This window comes from Stegostoma tigrinum, chromosome 14 (assembly GCF_030684315.1).
Source record: "Stegostoma tigrinum isolate sSteTig4 chromosome 14, sSteTig4.hap1, whole genome shotgun sequence".
NCBI classification, from domain to species: domain Eukaryota; kingdom Metazoa; phylum Chordata; class Chondrichthyes; order Orectolobiformes; family Stegostomatidae; genus Stegostoma; species Stegostoma tigrinum.
The window spans coordinates 74682026-74700582 of record NC_081367.1 but is presented as its reverse complement, the minus strand read 5'-3'; the positions used below and the strand labels follow the sequence as shown (position 1 = coordinate 74700582).

At 42.6% G+C, this 18557-nt stretch overlaps 1 protein-coding gene across 14 annotated transcripts in view; it reads left to right on the top strand.

The window, feature by feature from the left end:
- Nucleotides 1-18557, top strand: part of trip12 (thyroid hormone receptor interactor 12) — a 212129-nt gene that overhangs the window by 182594 nt on the left and 10978 nt on the right. For 13 of the 14 annotated variants that reach the window (XM_048542108.2, XM_048542107.2, XM_059651238.1 and 10 more), the window contains 2 exons: nucleotides 4990-5154; nucleotides 8661-8825. In XM_048542108.2, the coding sequence (XP_048398065.1) occupies nucleotides 4990-5154; nucleotides 8661-8825 (330 nt within the window). The remainder of the gene's footprint in view (nucleotides 1-4989; nucleotides 5155-8660; nucleotides 8826-18557) is intronic. The other variant, XM_048542112.2, reaches the window with a different exon arrangement.

Here is an 18557-nt window from a genome sequence, read left to right as displayed (position 1 = left end):
GATGGCTAGTTTCCTTCCTGTGTCTCCGATATAATGTTTGTGGTGGTCGTTGCGTGGTATTTTGTAAACCACGTTTGTTCTGCATGTTGTGGGAATGAGGTCTTTAATCCTTAAACCCAGACAACAACAGGACATGGTAAGCCCTAACACATTGGCCACACTGCCCTATGTCAAGAACATATTGAAACTGAGAACAAGACTGCTCAGACCATAGTGAATCATGATAGACCACAAGCCCACAGCCACTCTACAACAAATACTCTCAAGGATTGTAGCCCCCATCCCCACAACATGTCGAGCCAATGTGGCAATATCATGCAACGACTGCCACAAACATTATATCAGGCAGACAAGAAGAAAACAAGCCATCAGAATACATGAATATCATCTAGAGCAAAACATGATGAGCTCTCCTTAATATTGGTACACTCGACAATGAAGGCCTTCCGTCTAACTGGGACTAAGTAACTATAGTAGCCCAAGCCAAACATAGACACACATAGGAATTCCTAGAGGCATGGTTCTCCACCTGTAATGCAATCAACAAACATATAGAATTGAACCCCATATACAAACGTATATAGATCAAAACAGGAAATGACACTACTCGCCATAATGGACCGGACAGTATAAATTCCAAGAGGTGTACAATAATATGGCTTCGTCGGAGGCTCCACTCATGATGTCACCTGGCATGGTGAAGAAATGTCTGAATGAAAACAAGCCAGCTGAGTGAGCAAGTTAACAACCTCACCCACAACCTGAGGTATAGATCTTCGCCAAAACTTCATACTTCCCACTTGCCTAGATGGATGCAGCTCCAATGGCACTCGAGCATGACACCATCCAGGACAAAGCAGCCCGTTTGATCAGTACTACATCCACAGGCATCCACTCTTTCCCTCCCCCCCCCCCCCAAAAAAAAACGGTCAGTAGTGGCAGTGTGTGCTATCTACAAGACGCACTACAGAAAATCCTGAAATATTCTCAACAACACTTTCCAAACCCACAACCACTTCCGTCTAGAAGGACAAGGGTAGCAAATATAAGGGAACACCACCAGTTCTCCTCCAAGCCCCTCTCCATCCTGACTTGGAAATATATTACCATTCCTTTACAGTCACTGGGTGAAAACCCTGGAATTTCCTCCCTAATGCCAATGTCAGTCAACCCACAGCAGTTTAGGAAGGCAGCTTGTCACCACCCCCTCAAGGGCAACTAGGGACAGGAATAAATGCTGGGCCCAGCCATTGACACTCTCATCCCGCAAATGAATTTAAAAACTCCCAAGAGTGATTCAAAGGAACTGTTTCTAAATTGTTTCTTATGCTGTTATGTTCCTTTTCAAATAACATCATCGAAACTGCACTTACTTCTGATATGACCACCTCAAAGTCCTGTGTAATTGCAGCAAATCTTTCAGACTTGTGTTCCATTCCCCTTACAATAAATGGCAGCATTCCATTTGTCTTTGAAATTACTGGATCGTGTCCACAAGCTAATGTCTTGCGGCGTGTACCAGGGACTCTGATCCCATGTACTTCTGAGTGCTGAGCCACCATTTAAATAGTATGCTGCTGTTCTGTTCCTCCTGCCAAAGCATTCAAGATCACAGTTTCCCACATTAAACTCCAATGAAGGCATTTGTGTTCTTGGTACCAAGAAAGCAGCAGCATTGATTCATCTACTTGTCAACATATTTTGTGACTAGCAATCCTAATCATAGGTTGATCAGAAATTTACAGAAAAATGCGGACCTTTGCACAGCTTCCAAATTTATCACTTCTTCCCTATTTTTTAAAAACTCACTTATGGGATGTGGACACCACTGCATGAGCTGTTTATTAACCAACCCTAGTTGTCCTGGAGAATGTGGTGGTGAGGTGCCTCTGTGAACTGCTGCAGTCCATGTGCTGTAGGTGGTCCCGCGGTGTCCTTAAGAGAATTTTAGGGTTTTGACCCAGTGACACTGAAGGAATAGTAATATATTTCCACATCAAGATGTTGAGTAGCTTGGACGGGAACTCGCAAGTGGTGTTGATCCGGTATATCTGCTTCTCTTGTCCTTCTAGATGGTAATGGTTGTGTGTTTGGAAGGTGTTGTCTAAGGAACCTTGGTGAATATCTACAATGCATCTTGTAGATAGTACCACTGGTGCTCAGTAGCAACAGTGTGTAGATCTTTGAGGTGCCTGTCAAGTGAATTACTTTGTCCAGTATAGTGTTGGAGCTGTACCTGTCCGACCCCTGACTTGTCCCTCGTGGATGATGGATGGGATTCGGGAGTCATCAGAGTTGCTCGCTGCAGGATTCTTAGTTCTGACCTACTCATTCAGATCCTGTATTTATATGACTAGTCCAGTTGAGTTCTGGTCAACGGTAAGTCCCAGCATGTTGATAGTGAGGGATTCCATGATGGTAATGTCATTGAATGTCAAGGGGCAGTGTGCTAAATTGTTTTGCATTAAAAATGGTCATTGCCTAGCATTATGTGGTTTTTCATCCCAAGCCTGAATATTGTTCAGGTCTTGCTGTATTTGAGCATGGATTGCTTCAGTGACAAACACTTATAAAGGATGTATCTGGCTCGTTGAGTTTCCTTGTAGCAATCTTTGAGCCTGGTGCAGTTGTGTTCCAGAATCCAGAAGCTTGTGGATTCAAGACTATAAGCGTGTCATAATATTTGTGCCACACATGTCAAATATTGACTAAGATTTTCTCTTGTGGACAGGATGGTTGTGTTTTATGTAATGCCACAGGGTTAGCTTACTGACCTCAGTGTAAAGACACCTCGAGTAGCAGCACCAATGCAGTTTAATCTGGATTACAAAGAAGAGTGGCCTCAGACCAGTGTTTTCAAGATAAATCAGGGTAACAATGGACATGAAAGTTGAGTCAGCTGAAATGAACTGGCTGATAAGAGAATGGATCAGTTGGGTTTTTGTGGTAGAAAATTAATAAGATGCTGCAGAATATGGATTGTGTTAAGAAGAAGCTAGCTAGAATTCTAAAACTAGGTAGCAAGCGTGTATACAAGTATTTAAGGGAGAGATGATTCTTTAGAGAGTGAGAATGGGAAGTTAATAGATAAATGACAGAAGTAATGAATAAATATTTTTGTCTTGTTAGATATGCAAAAAATTCCATTAAGACAAGAGGTAGAAGTGAGGTGGAGACTTGATAAAAATATAAGCACCCTGAACATGCTGGAGTTAGAGATAAATGTGGTGCTGGAGGAACACAGCGGACCGGGCAGCATCAGAGGAGCAGGAAAATTGAAGTTTTGGGTCAGGACCCTTCTTCAGAAATGGGGGAGAGGGAATGGAGCTCCAAAATAGAGAGAGGAGGGATGGGGCTGTGGAAGATAGGTGGGACAGTGATAGGTGAATGTCGGTAGGGGATTGTGGGGATTGGTCATTGAGGTGGGAGGAGTGGATAAGTGGGAGAGAAGATTGTCAGGTCAAGGAGGCGGTGAGGAGAGGGAGGGTTGGTCAGGGGATGAGGCCAGGGGTGGGGAGATTTTCAAACTGGTAAAGTCCATATTTGGGTTGTAGGCTCCCAAGGCAGATTTGAGGTGCTGCACTACCAGTTTCCAGTTGGCTTCATTTGTGATACTGGAGAAGGCCCGGGATGGACATGTTGTGGGAGGGGGAGTTGAAATGGTTCCCGAGTGGAAGGTGTTGTCATTTGTTGCGAACAGAGCGCAGATGCTCTACAAAGTGGTGTTTGAGCCTCCACTTGGTCTCATCGATGTGGAGGAGGCCACGTCGAGAGCAGATGCAGTAGACCTCGTTGATGGATGTGCAGGTGAACCCCTGTCTGAAGTGGAAGGTTTGTGTGTTGCCCCCCCCCCCCCCCCCCCCCCCCCTGCCACAGACAGTCACGCACGCGTGCACGCACACACCCCTACACCTTCATTCAAGGCACCAGGTTAGACCCTCAGAGTGCGATTCTCAAATCTATCATGTTATTCCAGTCATTTTGGTTTGTCTCAGCACCACTTTTTATTTTTAATTTTTTTTTTAATTATATCTCTGTCTCATTTAATTGACAATTTATTCACACAGTCTGATGCTCTTGGTCACCTGCAGTTTTATTATCCGACACTCCATTCACACCATTTGTATGATGTTTTGATCTTTCTGCCCTTGATTTCTGTGTTCTTTGTGCTTCTCTTTCTCACTTGACCTGACCGCGGGGCTATGCTCCAAAAGCTTGTGGTTTCAAATAAACCTTTTGGACTATAAACCTTGTGTCAAGTGACTTGAGAAATTTCTTCTTAATGTGGTGAATCTGTGGAGTTCTGTAAAACAACATAAACAGCAAGTGATATGTAGGACTAAGACATTCCATAACTAACAGTGATGGCCATGTCCTGCCAATGGTGTTGGCAAACAGACTGTAAACGTCATGGAGACCTTTTTAATTTGGTCGGGGTGGGGGGAATGCCTTCAGTTTTGGAATTTTTAATATAGATATTCAGATGACTTTGCAATTTAGTGTAAAAATCATCTCATCATTGAACCACAAGTTTACATTACTGTGCTTTTATTTTGTTCAAGATCAGTTCTGCTTATTTAAGGTGTATATGATAGAACTACATAATAGATTTTAAACTGGACATTCATAAGACTGCCCTGCATGCCTGCATTCAACCTTGAGATTTGGGGAGCTGTCTTTTTCTGTGGTGCATATCACTGCAATGTACATTGCAGATTTGCGATGACTGATTTTAATGAAACTGTAATGCAGACTATTCCAGGATTGGGAAAAGGTATGTGAACATTGAAATTGTGAAAGTCTGTTTATTGTGTAGAAGTAATTTCACTTATTTTTCTTTCTCTCCCCCTCCCTCCTGCCCTGACTGCCTCTGCCCCTCTTGCTCTTGCTGTCTTTCTCTCTCTGTCGTGCTCACTCTGGTTCACTCACTCTTTTTCTCCCTCTCGTTCACTACCCCCATTCCCCACCACCACCATTTGTTTTGAGCAGTTGGATTTGCCTCTTAGCCTATCATTTTACAAATGGATGCTGCGGCAAGAAATTTCCCTCTGCTCTCATGACCTTTTCAACATTGATCCAGTTGTAGCAAAATCAATTTGTCATCTTGAGGATATCATAAAACAAAAGAAGAAATTAGAGCAGGACAGATCACAGGTAAGAATGAAAAATGTCAGTTTAACCGTTTTGCCTCCTGGACCCTGTATCCTTAAACCTGAAACAAGTGCATTTATGGCATTCCGTAGAAAAGAATATCTGACTTAAAACAAAAGGGCAGTTTTGTACGGTTGAAACATGTGGGCAGTTAAACTAAATATTATGGGTTAGCGCCATTATTGCTTATCTACGCTCCTTTCACTCCCTTAACAAACCACCTCTCTCTCTTCCCCTAAACATCATTCTAGTGTGCCTGTTCACACAAAGTGAGCACTTTCATGTTTGAGAAATTCATGAAGAAAATTAAGCAGCTTACTGGGCTGCCTTGCCCTGTACTTTCAGTTCTCCATATTTACTGTTCTAAATTTAAAAAACATTGTATGCCTTTAAGGCTCCTGAAGAACCATGTTCATTTATCACAAATTTGTAAGGAGATCTGTTATCTGTAAGAATAATCGGGTAGCTGTAGAAGGGAATTTTAACTTGCCAGACATCAACTGGGATTGCCATAGTGTTAAGGGCTTGGATGTAGAGGAATTTAAGCACGTACGAGAAACTTTTCTGATGTGGATGTACCTACAAGAGAAGGTGCTAAACTTGACCTATTGTTGGGAAATGAGGCAGGGCAGATGACTGAGGTGTCAGTGGGGAGCACTTTGAGGCCAGTGACCATAATTCTATTAGTTTTAAAATAGTAATGGAAAAGGATACATCCAATCTAAAAGTTGAATTTCTGAACTGGAGGAAGGCCAATTTTGATGGCATTAGGCAAGAACTTCCAAAAGTTTATTGGAGCCAGGTGTTTGTAGGTAAAAGGACAGCTGGAAAATGGGAAGCCTTCAAAAATGAGATAATGACAGTCCAGAGACAGTATGTTCCGGTTAAAGTGAAGGGCAAGGCTGGTAGGTGTAGGGAATGCTGGATGACTGGAGAAATTGAGATTTTGGTCAAGAAAGAGGAGGAAGCTCATGTCAGGTATTGACAGCAGACATTGAGTGAATCCTTCGAAGAGTATAAAGGCAGTAGGGGAATGCTTAGGAGGGAAATCAGGCAGGCAAAAGGGGGCATGAGATAGCTTTGGCAAGTAGGGTTAAGGAGAATCCAAAGGCATTCTACAAATACATTAAGGGCAGAAGGGTAACAAGGGAGAGTAGGACCTCTTAAAAATCTGCAAGGCTGTTTGTGTGCAGACGGGGGAGATACTAAACAAGTATTTTACGTCAGAGTTTACTTTGGAGAAGGATTTGAAGATAGGGAGTGAATGAAAATAAACTTATAAAAAAATAAACATATAGAAAAATTTCCATACAACAGAGGTTGTGGTACTGGCCATCTTGAGGTGGATTTATCCCCAGGACCTGATCAGCAGTATCCAGAACCCTGTGGGGAGCCAGGGAACTGATTACTGTGTCTTTTTCTGAGATAGTTGTCTCATCAACAGTTATGAGTGAGATGCCAGAAGACTGGAGGATGGCTAACATGGTGCCACTATTTTAAAAAATGTTGGTAAAAATCGAGGGAACTACAGACTGGTGAGTTTGATGTTACTGGTGGGCAAGTTGTTGGAGGGAATCCTGGGGAACAGGATTTATATGTATTTGGAAAGGCAAGGACTGATTAGGGATAGTCAACACGGCTTTGTGTGTGGGAAATCGTTTCTCATAACTTAAGTAATTTTTGAAGAAGTAGCAGAGAGGAATGATGAGGGCGCAGTGATGGATGTGATCTATATGGGCTTCAGTAAGGCATTTGACAAGGTTCACACGGAATACAGCGAGAACTAGCCATTTAGATACAGAACTGGCTTGAAGGTAGAAGACCAGGTGTGGTGATGGAGGGTTGCTTTTCTGACTAGAGACCCGTGACTAGCGGTGTGCCACAAGATGGATGCTGGGCCCACTGCATTTCATCATTTATGTTAAATGCATTGGATGTGAATGTAGCGGGTATAGTTAGTAAGAGTGGAGGTGTTGTGGACAGGCTAGAAGGTTACCTCAGAGCAAATCGATCTTAATTAGATGGGCTGAGGAGTGGCAAAGGAGTTGAATTTAGGTAAGTGTGGGGTGCTGCATTTTGGAAAGGCAAATCAGGGCAGGGCCCATGTACTTAATTGTCAGGTCCTGGCGAATGTTGCTGAATAAAGAGAACTTGGAGTGTGGGTTCATAGTTCCTCAAAAGTGGCGTTGCAAGTCGACAGGGTAGTTTTGGTCTGCTTGCCTTTATTGGTCAGTTTACTGAGTATAGAAGTTGTGAAGTCATGTTGTGGCCGCATTGGTTGTTGGTGAGGCCACTTTGGTCTTCCCGCTATAAGAAGGATATTGTGAAACTAGACAACAAAATGTGGGGCTGGATGAACACAGCAGGCCCAGCAGCATCTCAGGAGCACAAAAGCTGATGTTTCAGGCGTAGATCCTTCATCAGAGAGGAAGAAACTATTGTGAAACTAGAAAGGGTTTGGAGGATTTGAGCAGTAGGGAGAGGCTGAATAGGCTGGGGAGCAGGGACTGAGGGGTGATCTTTAAAAAAATTTATAAAATCATCAGGGGCATGGATCGAGTGAATAGCCAAGGTCTCTAAGACATCCGGTACCACTGTCTGAAATATGGACGTTTTTCAAGATGTTGCTATTTATTTCCACACGTTATCTTCCATATCCTTTTCCACAGTAAACAGATGCAAAATACTCACTTAGTATCCTGTGGCCCCCAAATAGGGGAGTCCAAAACTAGAGGGCATAGGTTTGAGATAAGAGGGGAAAGATTTAAAAGGGGCAACTTTTTCTCACAGGGTGGTGCGGTGTATGGAAATAGCTTCCAGAGAGGGCGGTGCAGGCTGGTACAATGACAGCATTTTAAAAGTATCTGGATGGGTATAGGAAGGGTTTAGAGGCCTGTGGGCCAAATTCTGACAGATGGGATTAGATTAATTTAGGATACCCGGTCAGCAGGGACAATTTGGACTGAAGTGTCTGTGCAGCTCCGATTCTCAAGTTTTCTCATTCATTGGTTTGACTGCCAAGACTTGTTTTTCTTGCATGGCATTTTGGGAAACAATCTGTTACTTGGCATATCCCAATGAGACAAACTCTAACCAACCCTCACCTTAGAAATTAGTCCAGTTTTGATGTTCCCAGGTTTGTTTTGCAACAAATTACCATCAACTGAGTTGCACTTGTTGACTGAAATGAATATCAGGTTGCTTAACATGTAGCATGTTTTCATTTTCAGAAGTGCACATTTGCTAAGTTCCCAATGAGCTTGCTGTTTAGTTCTTGACTTGCCATGCTGTGGTGACCTTACTTTGCAGACTTGGCTGAGTTTGGCGGATGGCCATCCGATCTTCCATGGTCAATCTCTCTCTGTAAGGAGGTTTTGACTTAGTTATTTTCTCTCTAAACATCCCATGTTCATTTTGTGGAAAAATAAAACTTGGAAGTTACCAAGGGCAGGTACTTAGAGCACATAACAAGATTAGATTTAATGTTGTCAATATGGATCTCTTGATAGAGCAAAGAATGTCTTCAACAGGCTCTGGAAAGCCTCAATATGAATGGCTGCTCTGTGGAAGATCTTGGACTGGACTTCACACTACCTGGATATGCCAGTGTTGAACTGAAAAAAGGAGGGAAGGATACAGTTGTCACCATACACAACTTGGAAGAGTATCTTCGGGTACGTATGTTTTCATCTGTATAAAGTAAACAGTGGATAAACTTGGACCATAATAGGTCTGTGACCAGCGTCTTCCGCAGGGATCAATGCTGGGTCCACTTTTGTGTTTGTAATTTGTATAAATGATTTAGATAAGAATATAGAAGGCATGGTTAGTAGGTTTGTGGAAGATACCAAAATTGGCGGAATAGTGGACAGTGAAGAAGGTTGTCTAAGATTACAAAGAGGTCTTGATCAAATGGCCAGTGGGCTGAGAAATGACAGATGGAGTTCAATCTTGGTAAAGCAGACAAGGGCAGGACTTTTGCAATTAATAGTACAGCACTGTGTGGTGTTGTCGAACAAAGACCTCGGAGTTCAGGTACATAATTCTTAGGAATTTGCATCACAGGTAGGCAGGGTGGTTAATAAGGCTTTTTGCACACTTGCCTTCATTGCTCAGACTTTTGAGCACAGGCGTTAGGATGTCATGTTGTGGTTGTATGAGGATGTTGATGAGGCCTCTTCTGGAGTACTGTGTGTAGTTCCTACTTCCCTGCTATGGGAAAGATATTAAATTGGGGAGGGCTGGTAAAAGATTTACCAAGTTGTTGCTGGGAATGGAGAATTTGAGGTATAAAAACACACTGGAAAGAATCGGTCTTTTTTTTTCTCTGGAGCATAGGAGGTTCAGAAGTGACCTTTTTATAGAGGCTTATAAAATCGTAAGGTGTATAGATAAGGTGAATGGTAGATGTTTTTTTTCTCTTACGATGTGAGGTTTTAAGACGAGGGGGCATATTTTTAAAATGAGAGGATAGAGACGTGAAAAAGACATGGGTGGTTAGTCTGTGGAAAGAACTTCGAGGGAGTGGTGAACATGAGTACAATTACAATATAAAAAAAATTAGTTAAGTATGTGAATAAAAAAACCTTTGGAAGAATATGAGCCAAGCGCAAGCAGGTGGGGCTAATGTTTGCGATTATTGTCAGCAATAATGGTTGGACCAAAGGCTTTGTTTCTGTGCTGTATCTTTGTATATGAAGGCAGAAGTAGGCAATTCGATCCATCAAGTCTACTCTGCTTTTCAGTTATTCTCATTTTTGTCCTAATTGGGTGAGCCCTTACTCAGAGATGATGACATTTGGTCCTCGACTGTCCCAAAAGAGGAAATAATCTCTCCACAACTATCATGTCAAGCACTCCTACGAATCTCGTTTCAATAAGGTCACTTCTCACTCTTCTAAACTCCAATGAGTACAGGCCCGACCTACTCAATCTCTCCTCATAAGAAAGTCTCTTCAGACCCTGGATCAACCTGGTGAGCCTTGTCTGAGCTGGCCAGGGGACTGAAACTCTTGGCAATATTATAGGTATGGTCTAACCAGTGTCTTTTGTGTAGATAGTTATAGCAAGAGTTCCCAATTTTTATGCACTGTCCCTTTTGAGATAACAGCCAACATTCTGTTTGCATTGACTAATGCCAGCCTGCTGAACATGGCATGCTAAATTTTTGTGATTTATTATTTTTTCTTTGCATGGGAACCCCCAAATCCCTCTGCTGCAGCTTTCAATTTAAAAACTACTGTGCTGCTGTATTCTTCTTTCTCTAAACTGTGTAACCTCACATTTCCATCTGTCAAATTTGTACCCACGTGCTCCACCTGACTCCAACCCTCACCAATGACCTTCCCACCATTTTTAGTCATCCACAGACTTGGCAGTAGGTCCCTGTGGAACTCTACTTGTTGTCTTTTGTCATCCTAAAAATGTCCCCCTAATTTGAGTTTTACCTTCTTTTAGTCAGGCAAACCTTTATCCATGTTAAAAACTATCCCACCACTGTGGACTTTTATTCCAGAACCTAATATGTGGTACCTTTATTTTATGCCTTTTGGAAATACAAATAAATTTTTTGTGGTTGGTTGGCTCTCTGAACCGATTTGTTGTTCCGCAGACATTTCATTACCCTGCTGGGTAACATCAGTGCAGCCTCTGATGAAGCACCGTTGTGTTTTCCTGCCTGTTATTTGAACTCTGGAGTCCGTTGAGCTGGATTACCTCACTTCTGGTTTTCCTTCGCAGTGGAGTGTAAATGGACTCAAGTTCCGTGTGTTTGTTGATGGCTTTCTTAGTGGAGTACCAGGCTTCTCGGAATTCCCGTGCCTGTCTCTGCTTGTCCTACAAGGGAGACTAAAGCACTTCGTCAACAAGTCACCCCACTCAATCCACTCAGCCCAATGGTTCCTCAATTCCATTAAAGACACAGAATAGATGATGAGACCATGGTATCGTTTGATGTCACTGCGCTATTCACATCAATAGACATATCACTAGCAAGGGAAACAGTGACCGCACTACTAGAACAAGACACCAGTGAAACCATCTCCACAGACAACATGCTGAAGCTACTGGGCCTATGTCTCACCACCCACTTCACTTTCAGTGGCCAAACATATGAACGGATCAACAGGACACCCATGGGATCACCTATCTCCAGACTTATAGCCAAAGCAGTGATGCAAAGGAAAGTACGGCCCTTCTGCTAATACAACCTAAACTATGGACACGTTATGTGGGACACGTTATGTGGGCGACACCTTTGTCATCATTAAACGGACCAAACTAGAGGAGACACACAAACTAATAAACAACACCCTCACCGCAATCAAATTCACCAGAGGAGAAGAACAACAAGCAGCTCCCATTCTTGGACGTCATGGTAGAGTGCAGGACCAATGGGGCATTCCTAACACAGGAAAACCACGCACGCGCACACGCACAGTACTGAACTTCAACAGCAACCATCCTAACACACACAAAGGAAGCTGCGTGAGAACATTATTGGAACAGGCAACAACACACTGCAGCAGCACAGAGCTACACTGAGGACAAGAAGAATACCTCTTCCAGGTGTTCAAGGACCATGGATATCCAAAAAAACCGGGCCAGAAGATGCCCACTAAACGAACGGCCCAAGAAAGAGAGACATTCCCCGACACACTCATCATGCTACCTTACATCAGGAACACATCGGAGCTAGCCACAAGACACCTAAGCCCGCTGGGCATCAGAATAGTGCTCAAACCCTCATCAACCCTATGACAACTGCTCACCCGAACCAAAGACCCACTACCCACTATGTACAGGACCAATGTCAGCTACAAGATTCACTCCAGAGACTGGCAAACACTACATGGGACAAAGAGGAAGGAAATTAACAACAAGGCTCCACGAGCATCAATTGGCTCCAACAAGACATGACCAATACTCATTCATCTCTATCCACATGGATAAGGAGAACCACCAATTTGATTGGGACAACACAGAGATCCAGGGACAAGCAAAGCAGAGGCAAGCATGGGAATTCCTAGAAGCCTGGTACTACACTAAGAAAGCCATCAATAAACTAATAGAGCTCGACCCCATATACCCTCACTTCTGTTTTTTCTTTGCAGTGGAGGTAACTCAGCTCAACGGACTCGAGTTCAAATAACTGGCAGGAAAACACAACGGCGCTTCATCGGAGACCGCACAGCAAGGTAATGAAATGTCTGCGGAACAACGAACCAGCTTGGCGAGCCATCCAACCACAACATCCATAAACCCGAACTACAAATCTAATCTAAAACCTTAGATACAAATGTGTTAATTCCCTTCTTATTTATTCTGCTTGCTACTTTCGTAAAGAACTCTCACCAGCTGGTCAGGCTTGATTTCCCCTTCATGACGCCATGTTGACTCTACTTGATGGTAATATGTATTTCTAAATACTGTGCTCATACTTGCTTTGTAACATTTTTTTCTAGTGATGGTCATGGGCCTATAGAAGTTTTTTTGTAATCTCTCCTTTTTGAATATTCGTGTATCTTCTACGCTTGTAGCTGCTTCCTTCAGCATCCGAGAATGTAGGTCTTCAGGCCCAGGGGACTTGTTAGCATTTAAGTCCTATTAATTCTCCTAATACTATTTCTCTAGTGATAGTTCCTGGACTTATTTCGTCCCAGGCCTTGATTATTTCATTATCTTGGAACTGTTACTGTCTTCTACCTGTGAAGAATAAGGCAGAGGATTTATTCAACTCCTGTGCCGAATCCTAGTTCTTCAGTATTATTTCCCCAGCCTTATTTTCTAAGGATCCTGTGTTCACTTTGGCCTATCTTTGCCCTTGGGTATATTTAAACTGTTGTCGATTTTGGTAAGTCTTACTACTATATCTATAAAGTTTCCTTTCTCCCCTTGACCTTTTGGTACCTTTTTCTTTCTTCCCTGATCCTGTGGCTTACCACGAATCTTTGCCACATTGTATATTTACTTTCTTTTACTTTGGTACTGTCCTGAACTAACTTGGTTAACCATGGCTAGTTTCACCCCTTCCTTGAATATTTCCTCACTGGGATATGTCATTGCTGTGAGTCATGAACTATTTACTTAAACAACTGCTATTGTTCCTCACTTATGTTTTTTGCTAAGCTCCTTTCCCAGTCTAATTTAGTCAAGCCGACCCTCGTTCCTTTGTAATTAGCTGCATTTAAATTTAGCAGAGCTGTTTCTGACCCAGGTGCTAAAATTTACCGTGCTGTGGTCTAAAGGAGCAAAATTAGGCCATTTTCAGTCTACTCCACCGTTCAGTCATGCCTGATATGTTTCTCAACCCCATTCTTCTGCCTTCTCCCCATAACCCTTGATCCTTTTTGTCAATCAAGAAACTATCTCTGTCTTAAATAGACTCAATGACTTGGCCTCCACAATGAGTTCCACAGATTAAGCACCCTCCGCTTCAAGAAATTCTTCCTCATCCCAGTACTAAACAGTCATTTCATCACTCAATGTGCCCTCGGGTCCTAGTCTCTTCCTACAAGTTAAAAGGTCATCCCCATGTCCACTGTATCCAGGCGTCTCAGTATTCTGTAAGTTTCAATCAGATCTCTTCTTCCCCCCCCCCCCACACCCCATCGTTCTAAACTACCAATTACAGACCTAAAGTCCTCAGTTACTCCTAATATGATCATTCTTGTAAAGCTCTTCTGGATCCCCTCCAACACCAGCACATGCTCCTCAGCATACACAGTATCCTGAATGCAATCTGACTGGAGCCTTGTACAACCTCAAAAGTACATCTCTGCTCTTGTATCCCCTTGCAGCAAACTCTGACATTTCATGAGTCTGGCAACTGAACTTGCATGTTAACTTTCAGAGATACCTGAACTAAGACACCCAAGCCCCTTTTATGTTTCAGATTTCCAAAGCCATTCCCCATTGAGAAAATAGTCTGTGCCTCTTCTTCCTTCCAAAGTGCATAACTTCATACTTTCCTACATTTACATTATATTTGTCACTTCTTTGCCCACTCTCCCAGCCTGGTCAAGTCTTTCTGCAGCCTCCCTGCTTCCTCCAAACTACCTGCCCTACCCCTATCTTTGTGTTACCTGCAAACTTCGCAACAACGCCTTCAGTTCCTTCGAGGTTGTCAATGCATAATGTGAATAGTTGTGGTTCTAGCACTAAGCCCCTAGTGACCCTCTTGTCACAGGCTGCCATCCTGAAAAAGACCCTTTATTTCTACTCTCTGCCATATGCCAGTCAGCCAATCTTCTATCCATGCCATTACCTTGCCCTGACATCATGGGTTCTGCTCTTATTTAGCCGCCTCCTGTGCAGTACCTTGTCAAAGGCTTCTTAGAAAGCGAAATAGATTGTATCTACTGCGTCACCGTTGTCTCACTTGCTCATTTCCTCCTCAAAGAATTCTAACAAATTTGCCAGGCCTGAACTCCCCTTGATCAAAATTGTGCTGACTTGCCCCCTTTTACCACGCACTCTCAAATAGTCTGTTATCTCCTCCTTAATAATGGGCTCTAAAATCTTCACCAGCGACTAAAGTCAGGCTAACTAGCCTATAGTTTATGGTCTTCTGCCTCCTCCCTCCTTAAACTGCGATGGTCAGTGTTTCCTAGGGAATCTTTTACTGTGTGATCATTAATAAGGGGCGGCACAGTGGCTCAGTGGTTAGCACTGCAGCTTCACAGCACCAGGGACCAGGGTTCAATTCCAGCCTTGGCTAACTGTCTGTGTGGAGTTTGCATATTCTCCCTGTGCCTGCGTGGGTTTCCCCCGGGTGCTCCGGTTTCCTCCAAAGATGTGCAGGTTAGGTGGATTGGCCATGCTAAATTGCCTGTAGTGTTCAGGGGTGTGCGGGTTATAGGGGGATGGGTCTCTGGGTGGGATGCTGCAAGGGGGGGTGTGGACTTGTTGGGCCAAAGGGCCTGTTTCAACACTGTAGGGAATCTAATCTAATTAAACCTGTCTCTTTTCACATCACCAGATCCAAAATAGTCTGATCCCTGCATGGATCCGCAGCATATCCTCCTAGGAAGCTGCCCCATGTACACGGTGAATTCTTCCTCGTGGCTCCCTTCGCCAATTTGAATTTCCCTCTCGTATGAAGATGACAGTCATGCCTGATTCATGCACTGATGTCATTTGTTAATGAGCTGTAATTTTCTCTTGACTTATCTTTTTTCATACAACATAGCTGCTGCTAGGGGGCCCAAAGACTACTCCCATACCATATCTTCTATTGTACAACTTTGGGTCCATGACAATATGTTCCATTCCATACAAAAAAAAGCTACCCCTCATTCTTATCATTCGTTTCTGTCTGTCTTATTAAAAAGTCACATTCTTCTGAATATTTAGTTTCCAGCTTTGATCCCCTAGTAATCGTGTCTCCATAATGGCAGTAGGAGCATGCAGATTAACTTCTAATTTTGCTTTAATTCATGTAGTCTTTGGAACAAAATATCAGCATTTAAGTGAAGAGACACTGACTTGCCTTTATAACCATGTTTTCTCCCTTTGACCATATTTATAGTTTTTCAGTGCTCGTACTCACTCAGCCTTCATGTTTCTGGCACCCTTCATGTGACTGGTGCAAAGCTGCCGTGCTCTTTTGCCCTTTAAGTCTATGATTGCCCTCTCCTGAACCCTCATCCCCTTAAATTAGTTTAAAGTTTTTCCAACTCATCAATTCTTTGATTTTTGTCCCATTGTGTGCAAGTGAAGCCTCCCCCTTGGTTAGAGCTCCCTTCTACTTCAGTTCTGATGCCAGTGTCCTGTGAGTTGAAACTCATTCTTATGCCATTTTTGCACCATCAATCTTTGCGTTTACCTCCTTTTTATTTACCTTTGCCAGATTTCCTGTGGTTTGGTTACTAATCCCAAGGTTATTACCTTATAAAGTCTGCTTTTTAAATAAGCTTCAAATTGTTCAAAATCTCCATTTAGAACCTCCTTCCTAGTCCTTTTTCAATATCATTAGTAACTTTGCTCCTGTGCCTCTAAGTTTTAAAAATCCAGTGGGGTGTGTCATTTTCTGTTGATTTTTAAATCTTTGCAACAGCTTCTAATTGGGAAATATGAAATAAAAACTTGAGATTATTCAACTATTATCCAGATCATTATATGACGAAAGCTCCATGTAGTATCTTGCTCAGGAAGTCTTGATCTTATTTTAGTGGCTGTTATCAGTTGGAATAGCTAAGTTCCTGTGGTCGAACACAATTGCCTGCAGTTATACCAAGCAAATGTTTTTAATTTGCCTCGTCGTTTCCCCAGAATGAGTTGCCTGGATGCATGATGGTCACAGTTAACTGCAGTACTGTAGCTTAATTTTTGCATATCTGATTTTAAACCTTATTGGAAATCCTTATAGGTTTTTGAGGTAGCAATGGTGAAAGATTAGTTTGTCTGCAGAACAAAGTCGATGATCCTAAGTGTTCTAAATAAGAACTGCTTAAATTGGCAACCATATTATTTTACTGTGAGACCATTTACAGTATTGGTTGACTTCTGCCTGCTTGATATTAGCTAGAAGGATGCAACAAACTAATTATGTACTTAGTGATAATGGGAACTGCATAGGCTGGAGAATCCAAGGTAACAAAGTGTGAAGCTGGATGAACACAGCAGGCCAAGCAGCATCTCGGGAGCACAAAAGTTGACATTTCGGGCCTAATCTGATGAAGGGCCTAGGCCCGAAACGTCAGCTTTTGTGCTCCTGAGATGCTGCTGGGCCTGCTGTGTTCGTCCAGCTCCACACTTTGACTAGGTAAGTATATATCTAAGATAACAAAGGCCACCTTAGTAGGAACAATTTTAAAAATGGGTACAGTTTCGTTTGGTAAATAGTCATTCCCATTTGAAGTTGGTTTCCTCTGCTAAATGATGTTTTGATGCATTGACATCCTGAAGCGTTAATCGATTATTTCAAGCACTTTTCCTTGTGCCATTAGTAATTTAGTTTCTGGAATCCAAATTCAGCACATACACCATTTTTTTTAAACAAAGTACATTGCTTTCTGATTCTGGATCACTCCTGATTTAAAATTAACGTTTAACGCTGTTGCTTCTGAAAATCTTAAAATATTTTTCTTCATCTTTTAAAAATGGAAGAACTAGGATCTCCCTCTTTGTCCTGAAGAAAGCAGCAAGTAGAAGTATTTTGCTGAATGTTTTTGTTAGTAAAGCGCCAGTTTCTATCCTTTGGCCAATAATTTATTTCCAGTTGACAGAAGTTCCAACATCATTGTAGTCACTCTTCATCGCTACCCGACAGACATGGGTTAAGTCTCTACATACATACTAATCATACCCAGTTCTACTTTGGTTCTGTTTTCCATTCCTCCACTGCCTATAGTGTTGGATTACTTGCTTCATGTCCAGTCATGCATTTGTTAGTGTCTTCCAATTGAACGTTATGGATTGTAAGGAGATCGTCTTCAGACCTTCATTACTGAAGCATTGAACCCTCAGTTGGATTTCATCCATTTCTCTTCCCACTGTCACACGCTAAAACATAGGTTCGCTATCTTTGTGTCCTATTAATTTCCCGTTGTAAGGACTATGTATTTCCGACTCAACATCTCTAACACTAGTCCATCTGCTGTTGAAATTTTAGACTCTGCTTTTGCAATCTAAGATTTTAGTAGATTTGCAGCTTGGGCTATGGATGTTGTTGGATGACTTGCCAAGCTGATTCATTGTTCCGCAGATGTTTCATTACCCTGCTGGGTAACATCCTCAGTGCAGCCTCCAATGAAACAACGTAGTGTTTTCCTGCCTGTTAGTTAAAGTCTGGGGTCCATTGAGCTGGATTATCTCACTTCCGGTTTCCCTTTGCAATGGAGTGTGTATGGGGTCTAATTCAGTTTATTGATAGTTACCTTTACCATCCTGTGGATGCTGTGTTTTGCTGTTTTACGAGCTTGTGGGTTGTCGATGTGGTGGTGCTGGGGGTGGGGTGTGTTTGTATTTCACACTGCGTGGTAATATCTGGTTCCTAAGGCATCCATGTAGGAGCCAGGTGGCAACTTCAAACTTGCCATTGCATGACTGAGTAGCTCCTCATCCAATAATCTCAGTAATCTGGAAATGCTCATTGTCTACAGGTTTAGTACCAGAGGACTAGAGGATTGCAAACGTTGTGCCCTTGTTTAAGAAGGGCAGTAGAGATGACCCGGGTAATTATAGACCTGTGAGCCTTACGTCTGTTGTAGGAAAAAATTTGGGAAGGATTATAAGAGAGAGGATTTATAATCATCTAGCAAGCAACAGTTTCATTGTAGATAGTCAGCATGGATTTGTCAAGGGCAGGTCGTGTCTCACAAAGGTCATTGAGTTTTTTGAGAAGGTGACCAAGCATGTGGATGAGGGTAGGGCAGTTGACGTGATGTACTTGGATTTCAGTAAAG